Source organism: Hemitrygon akajei, chromosome 4 (assembly GCF_048418815.1).
Source record: "Hemitrygon akajei chromosome 4, sHemAka1.3, whole genome shotgun sequence".
In the NCBI taxonomy this organism is placed as follows: domain Eukaryota; kingdom Metazoa; phylum Chordata; class Chondrichthyes; order Myliobatiformes; family Dasyatidae; genus Hemitrygon; species Hemitrygon akajei.
In genome coordinates this window covers 200,814,097-200,828,848 of record NC_133127.1, presented here as the reverse complement: position 1 = coordinate 200,828,848, position 14,752 = coordinate 200,814,097, and the positions used below count along the sequence as shown (strand labels likewise).

General features: G+C 42.4%; 1 protein-coding gene across 2 annotated transcripts in view; it reads right to left on the bottom strand.

Moving 5' to 3' along the window:
• LOC140727137 (F-box/WD repeat-containing protein 7-like) overlaps positions 1 to 14,752 on the bottom strand; it is a 263,330-nt gene that overhangs the window by 41,951 nt on the left and 206,627 nt on the right. For both annotated transcript variants that reach the window (XM_073044431.1, XM_073044432.1), the window contains 3 exons: positions 14,327 to 14,462; positions 13,766 to 13,900; positions 11,361 to 11,484 (listed from right to left, as the gene is read on the bottom strand). In XM_073044431.1, coding sequence (XP_072900532.1) covers positions 11,361 to 11,484; positions 13,766 to 13,900; positions 14,327 to 14,462 — 395 coding nt within the window. The remainder of the gene's footprint in view (positions 1 to 11,360; positions 11,485 to 13,765; positions 13,901 to 14,326; positions 14,463 to 14,752) is intronic.

Genomic DNA, 14,752 nt, shown 5'->3' with positions numbered 1-14,752 from the left:
CACTACTTATTTAACATATATACACAGCTGCAAGAAAAGGTTTGTGAACCCTTTGCAATTACCTGGTTTTCTTCATTAATTACTCATAAAATGTAGTCTGATTTTCACCTAAGTCACAATAATTGACAAACATAATCTGCCTAAACTAATAACACACAAACAATTGTACTTCTTCTCATCAATACTGAGTACACTATTTAAACAAGGGGTTGGCAACTTTTTTGCCTCTGTGAACTGGATCGTGTATTAATGAGCGGATGGTGGGCCAGATAAATGCCATAAGAAACTTGAAATATGGGAATTATCCATTTAAATACATCTAGTTATGTTTTGCCTCAAATTAATTAATAACACATGCTAGAAAATCATTTGTGCTTAACCAAGGATGCCAATTAGTAATCAAAGAACTCAGTTTAGTTGCAATTTATTTCTATCAACGCATCTTTTGAATCTATTAAAAGGACACAAAGAATCTTTAAACATAAAATGTATGAACATGATGCATTGAATGGTGGTAAATTAAGTATAATAAAAAAGAAAATTTTAATGCAAACAATTGATAAGTCAATGTGAAACTTGAAGCTGTTTGTTGCTTGAAAGCCTCTCAATACTGGGTGTCAGACTTGTTGATGCCAAGAGCAAGACATTATCCAGATGGGTATCAGTCAATCTTGTTCTCAAATGGTTCTTGGTGTGCTTTAATTTTGAAAATAATTGCTCACACAGATAAGTGCTGCCAAATAAAGATGCCATCTTTTTTGCATGGTCCATTACGTGAGGATACTTCCCATATGGATGAATATATTTTCTATAGAAGTCAAGCACTGATACATCTTCAGAATGAAATTTCAATCTCAATGTCGTCACACAGCATCTCAATCAATTACATTTGAAAAATTTCTGATGCAGTGTCCACTTCCACATCAAATGGAGTAGCAAACAGCTTGAACTCATTTGCACGCAAGCAAAAATCAGCAAAACGAGATGAAGGGCAAACACAAGGAAATCTGCAGATGCTGGAAATTCAAGCAACACACACAAAATGCTGGTGGAAAGCAGCAGGCCAGGCAGCATCTATAGGGAGAAGCGCTGTCGACGTTTTGGGCTGAGACCCTTCGTCAGGACACTGACAAACGGTCTCGGCCCGAAACGTCGACAGCGCTTCTCCCTATAGATGCTGCCTGGCCTTCTGTGTTCCACCAGCATTTTGTGTGTGTTGCTAAAACGAGATGAAAACTCTTTTCTCAATCCTTGGACCTTTGTCTCATTTTCTAGGCAAATGAGACTAACTGGTTTCTCAGCTTGCTCAATGAAGAAGTAATCTCGTGTCCAAGTGTCTTGGAAATTTCGGCACTCAGTGTCTACCTTCCTGCATTTTGCATTCATTGCCATTGGAAATTTTTTCTTCGATTTTATTTTGTAACGCGAGTTATTCAACGAGTATCGTAGCACATTTAAATATTTGGATATTTAGCATGGATTTCTTGTTAAAACACAGTGACTCTGTTTCTGTTTACAAATTTGAACAATCCCATTTGAAAACCTGCGCATACACGGGGAGTATCTAATACAGATTATTAAGGTAGTCTGCCTCCCGTCATTCATATATACCAGTGTTTGGTTTGGAACAAAACGGAACCTGGGGCCAGTGCAACAAGATGCCATGCATGTCCATCAGTGTGGTTGCTTGAAACACTTAGAATAAGGAAAAACTGCTCGTGGGCCAGATAAGCATAGTATCCCAATATTTGCTCACAGGCCATAGGTTGCCTACACCTGATTTAAACAATTACAGTCTAAGTTCAAAAAAATATGTGAGCCTCTGGGGTAAAGCCTTCTACAGAAGCTATTTGGAGTCATGTGTTCCAATCAATGAGATGAGATTGGAGGTGTGGGTTGTAGAGGTGCCCTGCCCTATAAAAAAGACACACTAAGTCAGGTTACTGACAGAGCCTACTCTTCTCAATAAAGATCTGTTTATCCACCATGCCTTGTCATTCAGAGGACCAAAGAACTGTAGAGATGCATGAAGCTGGAAAAGGCTACAAAACCATTTCTAAAGACCTGAGTGTTCATCAGTTCACAGTAAGAGAAACTGTCTACAAATGGAGGAAATTCAGTACTGTTGCTACTCTCCCTAGGAGTGGGCATCCTGCAAAGATCACACCAAGAGTACAAACTACAGTGCTGAAGGAGGTGAAAAAGAACCCAAGGGTAACAGCAAAAGGCCTGCAGTAATCTCTAGAACTTGCTAAGATCTCTGTTCATGAGCAAGACACTGAACAAGAATGGTGTTCATGGAAGGGTATCATGGAGGAAGCTACTGCTCTCCAAAGAAAAGTTCCCACTTGCTTCAAAAAGGCAACAATTATACCAGTGCCTAAGAAGAATAATGTGGGCTCCCTTAATGACTATTGCCAGGTAGCACTCACATCGACAGTAATGAAATGCTTTGAGAGGTTGGCTATGACTAGACTGAACTCCTGCTTCAACAAGCACCTGGACCCATTGCAATTTGCCTATTGCCACAATAGGTCAAGGGCAGATGCAATCTCAATGGCTCTCCACACGGCTTTAGACCACTTAGACCACACAAACACCTACGTCAGGATGCTGTTCATCGACTATATTTCTTTAATGTGTCATACTCTGCCAGAGCCTCGGTGACCACTAGTTTTTTCAAGTGGTTGTCTTGGAGAGAAAGGTTCTGTGAATGGTCCCCCACATACTCACAGCGCAGTATTTTTTTTTTTACGAGCCAAGTTGCAAGCTCGACACTCAACCTGGCATGGATGGAAAGCGTGTCTGGGAACGGCCCAAATGGATTCGAACTTGGGAACCTTCACTCCGGAATCCGGTGCTGATATCACTGCGCCACCAGCTGGCCTATCATCGACTACAGCTCAGCATTTAATACCATCATTCCAACAATCCTGATTGAGAAGTTGCAGAACCTGGGCCTCTGTACCTCCCTCTGCAAATGGATTCTCAACTTGCTAACCGGAAGACCACATATCCTCCTCACTGATGATCAACACTGGCGCACCTCGGGTGTGTGCTTAGCCCATGCTCTACTCTCTACATACACACGACTATGTGGCTAGGCATAGTTCAAATACCATCTATAAATTTGCTGACAATACAACCATTGTTAGTAAAATCATAGGTGGTGATGAGAGGGCATACAGGAGTGAGATATCCCAACTAGTGGAATGGTGCCATAGCAACAACCTGGCACTCAGCGTTACTAAGATGAAAGCCTTGATTGTGGACTTCAGGAAGGGTAAGACGAAGGAACACATACCAATCCTCATAGAGGGATCAGAACTGGAGAGAGTGAGCAGCTTCAAATTCCTGAGTGTCAAGATCTCTGAGGATCTAACCTGGTCCCAATATATCGATGTAGTTATAAAGAAGGCAAGTCAGCGGCTATACTTTATTAGGAGTTTGAAGAGATTTGGCATGTCAACAAATACCCTCAAAAACTTCCTATAGTTGTACCGTGGAGAGCATTCTGACAGGCTGCATGGAGGGGCTACTGCACAGGATCGAAAGAAGCTGCAGAAGACTGTAAACGCAAACACGAGGAAATCTGCAGATGCTGGAAATTCAAGCAACACACACAAGATGCTGGTGGAACGCAGCAGGCCAGGCAGTATCTATAGGAAGAAGTATAGTTGACGTTTCGGGCCGAGACCCTTCGTCAAGATTGTAAATCTAGTCAGCTCCATCTTGGGCACTAGCCTGCAAGATACCCAGGACATCTTTAGGGAGCGGTGTCTCAGAAAGGCAGCGTCCATTATTAAGGACCTCCAGCACCCAGGGCATGCCCTTTTCTCACTGTTACCATCAAGTAGGAGGTACAAAAGCCTGAAGGTACACACTCAGCGATTCAGGAACAGCTTCTTCTCCTCTGCCATCCAGTTCCTAAATTGATTTTGAAGCTTTGGAAACTACCTCACTTTTTTTTTTAATATACAGTATTTCTGTTTTTGCATGATTTTAAAAATTGATTCAATATACATAATTGATTATTTTGTTTTATTTTATTATTATTAACTTTTTTTTCTCTCTGCTATATTATGTATTGCAATGAACTGCTGCTGCTAAGTTAACAAATTACACGTCACATGCTGGTGATAATAAACCTGATTCTGATTCTGAATGGTTTAAAAAGAAGAAAGTTCATGTTTTGGAATAGCCAAGTCAGAGTCCGGACCTTAACCCAATTGAGATGCTGTGGCATGACCTGATGAGGGCTGTTCATGCAAGGTAACCCAAAGATATTGATGAATGAAAGTTTTGTATGGAGGAATAATCTAAAATTCCTCCTTGCCATTGTGCAAGTCTGATCAGCAGCTACAGGAAACATTTGGTGGAAGTTATTGCTGCTAAAGGAGGTTCTACCAGTTATTAAATACAAGGGTACACATACTTTTTTCTAGCCTGGACTGTGCATGATTAAACAATGTGTTCAATAAGGACATGAGAAGTACAATTGTTTGTGTGTTATTCGCTTAAGCAGATTGCGCTTCTCTGTTATTATGACTTAGATGAAGATCAGACCACATTTTAGGAGTGATTCATGCAGAAAACCAGGTAATTACGCAATTGTTCAGAAACTTTTCCTTGCAACTGCATATACACATACACTCACTGTAACTCATTTTTTATTATGTATTGCAATAGCATGGTTTCCTGAAGGGAAAATCTTTCCTGATGAACCTGTTGGAATTCTTTGAGGATATTACAAGTAGGATAGATTGAATTGAATTGACTTTATTTCTTACATCCTTCACATACATGAGTAAAAATCTTTATGTTACGTCTCTGTCTAAATGTGCAATGTGCAATCATAGTAATTTATAATAACATAATAAATAGAACAGCCAATGTAACATAGAAATACACTCAAATCAGTCTGATGGCCTGGTGGAAGAAGTGTCCTGGAGTCTGTTGGTCCTGGCTTTTATGTTGCGGTACCATTTCCTGGATGGTAGCAGCTGGAATAGATATGTGGTTGGGGTGACTTGGGTCCCCAATGATCCTTTGGGCCCTTTTCTCACAGCTGTCTTTGTAAATGTCCTGAATCACGAGAAGTTCACAACTACAGATGCGCTGGGTTGTCCGCCCCACTCCCTGCAAAGTCCTGCAATTAAGGGAGGTACAGTTCCTATACCAGGTAGCGATGCAGCCAGTCAGGATTCTCTCCAATTGTGCCCTTGTAGAAAGTTCTTAGGATATGGGGGTCCATGCCAAACTTCCTCAATCATCTGAGGTGAAAAAGGCACTGTTGTGCCTTTTTCTCCACACAGCTGCTGTGTACAGAATATGCGAGGTCCTCGGTGATGTGGATGCTGAGGAACTTAAAGCTGTTTCCCTCTCAACCCCGGATCCACCAATAGGGGTTAGCCCATCTCCATTCCTTCTGTAATCCACAACCAGCTCCTCTGTTTTTGCGACATTGAGGGAGTGGTTGTTTTCTTGACACCACTGTGTCAGAGAGATGACTCCTTCCCTGTAAGCCTCCTTATTATTGTTTGAGATTAGACCAATCAATGTAGCGTCGTTGGCAAATTTAATTAGCAGATTACAGCTGTGGGTGGCAACAGAGTCATGGGTATACAGGCAGTAAAGGATGGGACTTAGTACACAGCCCTGAGGGGCTCCTGTATTGAGTCAGAAGGGTGAAGATGAGGGAGCCCAAACTTACCACCTGCTGGCGATCGGATAGGAAAAGGGAATGCAGTGGATGTTGCATATTTGGATTTTTGGAAGGCCTTTAACAAGGTGCCACACATGAGGCTGCTTACCAAGTTAAGAACCCATGGTATTACAGGAAAGTTACTAGCATGGTTAGAGCATTGCTGATTGGTAGGAAGCAGTGAGCGGGAAGCAGTGTTTGGTTGGCTGCCAGTGACTAGCGGTGTTCTGCAGGGGTCAGTGTTGGATCTTTTTTTTATGCTGTATCAATGGCTTAGGTGATGGAATAGATGGCTTTATGACCAAGTTTGCAATGATATGAAGATTGGTGGAAGGGCAGGTAGTGTTGAGAAAACAAGTAAAATGCGAAGGACTTAGACTGGGAGAATGGGCAAAGGGGTGGCAAATGATATACAATGTTGGAAAACGTATGGTCATGCACTTTGGTAGTAGAAATAAATGTGCGGACTATTTTCTAAACGGGAAGAAAATCCAAAATCTGAGATGCAAAGGTACTTGGAAGTTCTTGTGCAGAACACCCTGAAGGTTAACTTGCAGGTTGTGTTGGTGGTGAGGAAGGCAAATTAGCATTCATTTCAAGAGGTCTAGAATATAAGAGCAGGGACGTGATGCTGAGGCTTTATAACACACTGGTGAGGCCTCACCATAAGTATTGTGAACAGTTTGGGGCTCCTTACTTAAGAAAAGATGTGCTGGCATCGGAGAGGGTTCAGAGGAGGTTCACAAGGACGATTCTGGGAATGAAAGGGTTATCATTTGAGGAACGTTTGTTGGCTCTGGGCCTATACTGGAATTTAGAAGAATTGGGTGGTGGTGGTGGCAATGTCAATGAAACCTTTCAAATATTGAAAGGACTTGATAGAGTAGATGTGGAAAGGATATTTCCCACGGTGGAAGAGCCTGGGACAAGAGGGCATAGCCTCAGGATAGAGGGGTGTTCATTTAAAACAGAGATGCAGAGAAATTTCTTTAGCCAGAGGATGGTGAACTTGTGATATTTGTTATGACAGGCAGCTATGGAGGCCAGGTTGCTGGGTGTGTTTAAGGCAGAGTTTGATAGGCTCTTGATTGGCCACAGCATGAAAGGTTGCGGGTAGAAGGCTGGGGAGTGGGGCTGAGGATGGGAACAAAGGATCAGCCGTGACTGAATGGCGGAGCAGACTCAATGGGCCTAACAACCTAATTCGATTGTTCTGTCTCATGGTCTTATATGTACTGCCGCTGCAAAGCAACAAGTTTCACAACATATGTCAGTGATATTAAAGTTAGGACTTTATTCCCTATGTAACGCCCTGGTTAAGATTTTACTGCTAATGTTATAGGGTATTTCATTTAATAGTTTTCCGTAGAAACACTGTGTTCTGCTGATAGTGTTTGGGTTTCAGTTAAAGATAAGGGATTGTGATGTTCAACTTGGGAATGTAGGGTCAGCCAATCAGGATGGTGGAATTGGGAGAAGGTTCTAGATAATGTTGGGTGGAGAGGTTTGTGACGGACACTGGTGGGGGTCAAGGTCTTTTCAGTAGCAGATGGAGAAAGAAGGAGATAAAGAGAACCAGCTGTAGGATTCGACCTAACTGGAATGTGCAATCTGATGGGAGTCCAAGATGGGAAGTTCTACCGGTGACTGGTGAATAGGAATTGGTACGTTGAGTAAGAGACACATCCAGCTTTAGGAAGATATGAGCTCCAACTTTGTGCAAGTTTGACCGGTTTAATTATAATGGGCCCCTTTTTTTTTCTTTCTTCTTTAATAACTGTTTGATTATGCTGACATTCATAAATACATCTTCTTTATAAATGTATGAGGTGTACGATCTGTTATTTCTTGCCGATGCATAATTGCACGTGGGGCAGTATTTATACAGTAGTTGCTCAGAATGGAGTTTGGGTAGTCAAAACATCCCAACGTCCCAGTTTGGTGGGACCCAAGTCATACTGACCCTGGACATATAAAGTTTGTGAAAGGTGGGTTTCTCACCGCTGAGTCCAGTGGCTGTTAGCAAGGTGCTAACAAGCTGGGTTTCTAGAGACGTCTGGTAAAAAGGGGGTTCACCTAGAATGTAGAAGATTGAGGGAGATTTGATAGAGGTATATAAAATTATGAGGGATATAGATAGGATAAATGCAAGCAGTTGGTTTCCACTAGGGTTGGGTGAGGCTACATCTAGAGCTCATAGGTTAAGGATGAAAGGTGAAATATTTAAAGTGAATCAGAGGGGAAAGTTTCTTCACTCAGCAGGTGGTGAAAGCATGGAACAAGCTGCCAAGGGAAGTGGTGGATGCGAGTTTGATTTCTACAATTAAGAGAAATTTGAATAAGTACATGAATGGGAGGGGCATGAATGGCTGTGGTCCGGGAGCAGGTCGATGGGACTAGGCAGATTAATGGTTCACCAGAGAGTAGATGTGCCTGTTTCTGTGCTGTAGTGTCCCAAGACTGTAGCGCATTCACATTCTTCCAATATAATGATGTCTAGAACTACGCAAGTACTCCAGGTGCAGTCTTACCAAGATGTTGTACAGCTGTAACGTGGCATCCCAATCTTGTACTCAATGCCCCATCCGATGTAGATAAATATGCCATAAGCATTCTTGACTGCCTTGTCTACCACACGTGTCACCACTTTCAGGAACTCTGTACCTGTAACCCTAGGTACCTCTGTTCTACAACACTCACCAGGGTCCTGCCATTCACTGTGCAAGCCCTGCTATGATTTAACTTTCCAAAAGGGATCCACCTATTCAAATTCTATCTCCCATGCCTGGCCCATTTTCCCAGTTGATCTGGATCCTGCTGTAGACTGCAGACCGCTATATTGTCCACCTGTGTTCTCAACAGAAATACATAACATCAGTGAACCAATCCTGACTGGTCACAGGCTCTCGCTTGGAAAATAATCCTCTACTACCCACCCTCTGCCTTCTACCTCCAAGTCAATAGTGTATCAAATTGGGTAGCTCACCCTCACCCTGAACTAACCTTCCAGACCATGCAAGGCTTTGTCAAAGGTTTACCAAAGTCCACAAAAAGAATGTCAACACTTATCAATCCTCTTGGTCACTTCCTCCACCAAAATAATGAGATACAATTTCACACACATAAAGTTACACTGATTATCTTTAATCAGCCCTTGCTTTTCTAAAAGCATATAAATCCCATCCCTCAGAATCTTCTCCTGGAGTTTCCTCACCTCTGATGTTAGGCTCACCGGTGTGTAATTCCCTGTCTAGTCCCATTGATATACACCTGGACCATAACCCTTCATACCCCTCCCAGCCATGTACTTATCCAAACCTCTCTTAAATGTTTTAATTTAATCCACAAATAAAAAATACCTCTCCTGTCTTTTGGTACCTCACCCACAGCCAAGCAAGTTACAAAAATCTCTGCTAGGTTCCCTGCAATTTCTTCTCCTTCTTCCTACAATACTAACAATTCAGTTCAAGCAATTGATGCCAAAATTTTCAATCAAACAACCTTGTTTAACAGTGCAAGCCTCCCTGATCTTCTACACTGGAGATGTAACCAGACTGCCTTTTTCTGAACAGTATGGTTCCTTTCCCTCCTCACCACCAGAGGCAACTTGATGTCCTTTCCACCATGGTGATCAGTAGCAACCAAGTCCTATCAATGACGCATCTCTAATTAAGTCATTGAGCACTACAACACAGAAACAGGTCCTTTGGCCCATCTAGTCTATGCTAAACTGCTATTCTGCTTAGTCCCTTCGACATGCACCTAAATCAAATGTTTCCATACCCCACCCATCCAAGTATCTATCTAAATTTCTTTTAAATATTGAAATCAAACTCGCATTAACTACTTCCACTGGCAGCTTGTTCCACACTTGCACCACCAAGTGAAGAAGTTCCCTCTCATGTTCCCCTTAAACATTTCATCTTACACCCTTAACCTCTAGTTCTAGTCTCACCCAACCTCAGTGGAAAAAGCCTGCCTGTATTTTTCCCTGTGTATACCCTTCATAATTTTGAAGACCGCAATCAAATCTCCCCTTATTCTCCCACATTCCAAGGCATATAGTCCTAACCCATTCAAACTTTATCCTGTATCAAAGCCAGTTTGATTGTTTAGTTCCAGAGAAGTAGATCAGTTAACTTCATGTCCAATCTTGTGGCGAGAGGGACCCTGGCCCACATCTCTGCCGACCTTCCTCACATGCTCATATCTGCCACCCATCATTCATCCAAATATAAAAATTCAGACTAATAGTAAGGCCTTCTAAATTCAGTAAGATTTCACATCTGATTGCTTCAAAGTACTCATTTCAAAAAGATGTCAAGTACATTGGTGTGTCACAGCAAGTGACAACATTTTAAATGTTCACTGGAAATTGATTGGAAACACTTTGATCTAAACTGTTATTGAAACAATATCAATGGCATTTCATGCATGGTTGAAGTGACTGAGGCTTGTCTCAGGGGAACATGAAGAAACAGGCCATTTTCTACTTCAATAATGTTCTGACAGACACACAAGAAGAAATTCAGCATTGAATGATGAGTGGAAAAGAGAGGTCGAGGAAAATTCCGGGGCCAGTAAAACAAAAGAAAATTCCTTCAGCTGCGCAAAACATGATTAACAATTTGATCTTTAAGTTGTATAGAGACAGTCAGTACAGTGTCTAAAGAAGCAAAGTTCAAAGTAACTTTATTATCAAAGTATATATGTAATCATATACTACTGAGATACATTTTCTAGCAGGTATTTACAGGAAAATAAAGAAATACAATAGAATTTTACAAAAATCTATAAAGACTAACAAGCATCTGATGTGCAAAATATTAAAACTGTGTAAAAAAAAATATTGAGAACATGAGTGGCAGAGTCCTCAAAAGTGAGTCTGTAGGTCAATTGTGTTGAGGTGACTGAAGTTATCCATGCTGATTCAGGAGCCAGATGGTAATAACAGTTCCTGAACCTGCTGGTGTGGACCTTAAGCCTTTTTATCTCCTGTCTAATGGTAATAGCGAGAAGTGAGCATGGCCTGGATGGTGGGGGTCTTTGACAATGAATGCTGCTTTCTGGGGCAGTGGGGGGGGGGGGGGGGGAGACTTTGCACGTGACAGACCTGATCACTGGCCAGCAAACCTCATACCATGTGCCTCAAAAGTCAAAGCCTATGGGACGGCTTGTCTGGAGATCAGACACCCGACGTCCGCCGGGTCCCAGGACTGGAGAACCGGAGGTGGCCTGCCCGTGTGTACAAGTGGGTGGGGAACGGACTGGTTTGGTTGTTGTCAATGCTGCTGCTTGTGTTGTTCTGATGAAAATGGTGGGCATATGTTGGTGCCAGTATATGTGCCAACACTTGTGGGCTGCCCACAGCACATCCTTGGGTGTGTTGATTGTTAATGTAAATGATGCATTTCACTATGTGTTTTGACTCAAGCAAGTCTGAAATGTAAGGGGAAAGTGCTGAATTCTCTTATCAGGTGTTCTCAGGTATCTGCTGCCCTTTAATCTGTATTTTGGCAGAGCACTGCAAATCCATAGACTGGCAGATACGTACAGACTGACACCACTCAAATGTTACTCCAGTGATAAGATTCAGACAAATTCTGATGGACACTTTGAGCAAAAAGGATGCCAGCTCCTTTCCCCCAACACTCACCTTCCTCTCTGCACTTTTCTCTCCAGAGCAGATTATCCTCAGCCAGGATGCGCCAATACCGACAAGTCTGTGCTGCCCGCAGCAGGTCCCTTGGCTCCAGAAATGACAGGACGTACAGTGCTAACTGGAATCAAGAAATACAGACACTCTGAAATACAACCAATTGGGGGAAATCAAGGTAGAATGGGTCAACCATTTCAAAAAAAAAATCCAGAAATTAAAGATGTAGAATCCTTATGGGTAGAGTTAAGAAACTGCAAGGCTAAAAATACCCTGAAAGGAATTATATACAGGACTTCAAAAAGTAGTTTGGATGTGGGCTACAAATTACAATGAGAGATAGAAAAGGCATGTAAAAAAGCCAATGTTGTGATAGTCCTGGGAGATTTCAATATACAGGTACATTGCTAGATCCCAAGAGAGGGGTGGTATGCCTAGAAGACAGCTTTTTAGAGTAGCTGGTGGTTGAGCCCACCAGGGAAAAGGAATTTCAGCATTGGGTGCTGTGTAATAAGACCATAAGATATAGAAGTAGAAGTAGGCCATTCGGCCCATCGAGTCTGCTCTGCCATTCAATCGTGGGCTGATACAATTCTTCCAGTCATCCCCACTCCCCTACCTTCTCCCCATAGCGTTTGATGCCTGGGTTAATCAAGAATCTATCTATCTCTGCCTTAAAAATACCCAATGACTTGGCCTCCACAACCGCTTGTGGTAACAAATTCCACAGATTTACCACCTCTGACTAAAGTAATTTCTCCACATCTCAGTTCTAAATAGACATCCTTCAATCCTGAAGTCACACCCTTCTGTCCTAGACTCCCCTACCACAGGAAATAACCTTGCCATATCTAATCTGTTCAGGCATTTTAACATTCGGAATGTTTCTATGAGATCCCCCCTCATTCTCTTGAACTCCAGGGAATATAGCCTAAGAGCTGCAAGACATTCCTCATATGGTAACCCTTTCATTTCTGGAATCATTCTCATGAATCTTCTCTGAACCCTCTCCAATGTCACTATATCCTTTCAGTAAAAAAGGAGCCCAAAACTGCACACAATAAATACTCCAAGTGTGGTCTCCCGAGTGCCTTATAGATCCTCAACATCACATCCCTGCTCTTATATTCTGTACCTCTAGAAATGAATGCCAACATTGCATTCGCCTTCTTCACCACCGACTCAACCTGGAGGTTAACCTTTAGGGTATCCTGCACAAGGACTCCCAAGTCCCTTTGCATCTCTGCATTTTGAATTCCCCCCCAATCTAAATAATAGTCTGCCCATTTATTTCTTCCACCAAAGTGCATGACCATACATTTTCCAACATTTTATTTCACTTGCCACTTCTTTGCCCATCCCCCTAAACTATCTAAATCTCTCTGCAGGCTCTCTGTTTCCGCAACACTACCCGCTCCTCCACCTACCTACCTTTGTATCATCGGCAAATTTATCCACAAACCCATTAATCGCATAGTCCAAATCCGAAAGGTGGAATGGCCTCCAAGTTGGAAAAAGTATTACAGCGGAATCCAGGTTGTATCAATGTCCAAAGATAATTCAGACACTTTCAGACTGTGGGCAATATCTTCTAGAACATTACTAATTAGCTTCACTTGTCATGTGTACATCAAAACATACAATGAACAACCAATACAATCCAGAGCTGCTGTGGGCAGCCCCTGAGCGTCACCAGCTTCCAGCACCAACATAGTATGCTAAAAACTTACGAACCCTGCTGATATGAAAATGAAATCAAATCCTTAGATTTGACAAGAGGTAACAAAGGACCTCAAGATGTGGAATCACTGTGCGTAGAGTTCTGAAACTGAAAGGGTAAAAAGACCCTGATGGGAGTATGCAGGTTTCTGAACAGTAACCAGGATGTGCTCAACAAATTACAATGCAAGATAGAAAAGGCACGTATTAAGGGCAATATTATGATAGTGAGGGGGGATTTCAATATGCAGTAGATTGGGAGAATCAAGTTGGTGTTAGATTCCAAGACAGGGAATTTGTAGAATGCCTATAAGATAGTATTTAAGAACACCTTGTGGTTGAGCCCACTAGGGGAAAGGCAACTCTGGACTGGGTGTTGTGTAATGAACCGGATTTGATTAGGGTTACCAATTACAGAGTAATAGAGTATAGAGAGTACTCCATTGCAGATGATCCGGAAAAGCTGACATTTGAAACACTAAACCCCAGGATCAGTTTGAAAATAGTGAAGCAGGTAAAGGAAATGACCTTCAGGTACAATTTTTACAGAGAAAGAACTGGTTAGGGAGTAACCCCATCCTCCACTGAGTTAAACTGTTCCCATTTTCTTTACACTTGCATAACCAATCAAAACGTCACAGCTAAACCAGACTGCACACGAGCACTCTACACTTCCATACACATACCTCCTTAGGCAGGAGGGAGATGAAGTCCCGCTGGAACTGGGGTTCAATGACCTGCATCATGTACTTGATCTGAGAAGTCTCACAGCGATCAATAAGTTCATCCAGTGCCAGAAGCTTCTCAGGGCCACTCCATTTCTGTGAACAGCAAGCACAGGTGAGAATGTTCCTACCTTCATTACAGGGGTGGTTACAAACGGCACTGGGGCGGGGGTTGTGGGTGGAGGTCACAAACGGCACGGGGGGGGGGGGGGGGCAGGTGGTCAGAAACGGCATGGGGTGGCTATAAATGGCACTGACACTTCAGATACATCTAAATAACCATGACAATACATGACACATTCCCATTCACAAGTGCATTCAAATGAAGTCCGAGAAGGGACAAGATACCAGCTCTGTGAAAGGTTATGTCAGCTTCTACCTTTGTTTTCCTTATTAATTTTTCATTGAACTGCCTGTACATGAAGAATCAATTCTTTGTACAATGGGAGATCACCACTGTTGCTCTCATCCAATTCCATAATTAAATCCAAACTGTTTGGAATGTCTACCTGAAGCACTCACCTGGAACATGCCAAGCCACTCCTGAAGATCTGTTGGAGGTGTTACAGATGTAATACGCCGGCGATGTTGACCTGGGATGTTGCCATTCCTTATATCTCCAAATGTTGTGGCAGTATTTATGCATGGTGAGAGGGAACTATATTTAAAAAATAAGGTAAAAGGGTGCAATTAAACACGGAAATACTATGGTCACCATTTATGGTGAGGGAAATGGATCAATACCATTTTTATAACTAGTATCAAAACTGCTTTTGGTCATCTCAACTTAGTCAAGGCTATTCCTGAAATGTAACCTCAAGTTTCCAGTTGCTTGTCACTGCAATTACCCACCACACCCTCGCCGTTGCCTGTAGCTCCTACGTGGTTTCAATTTAATCTGCGGTAAGCTCCGAGAACAGCACGTCTTTGGACCAGGCACATGACAAC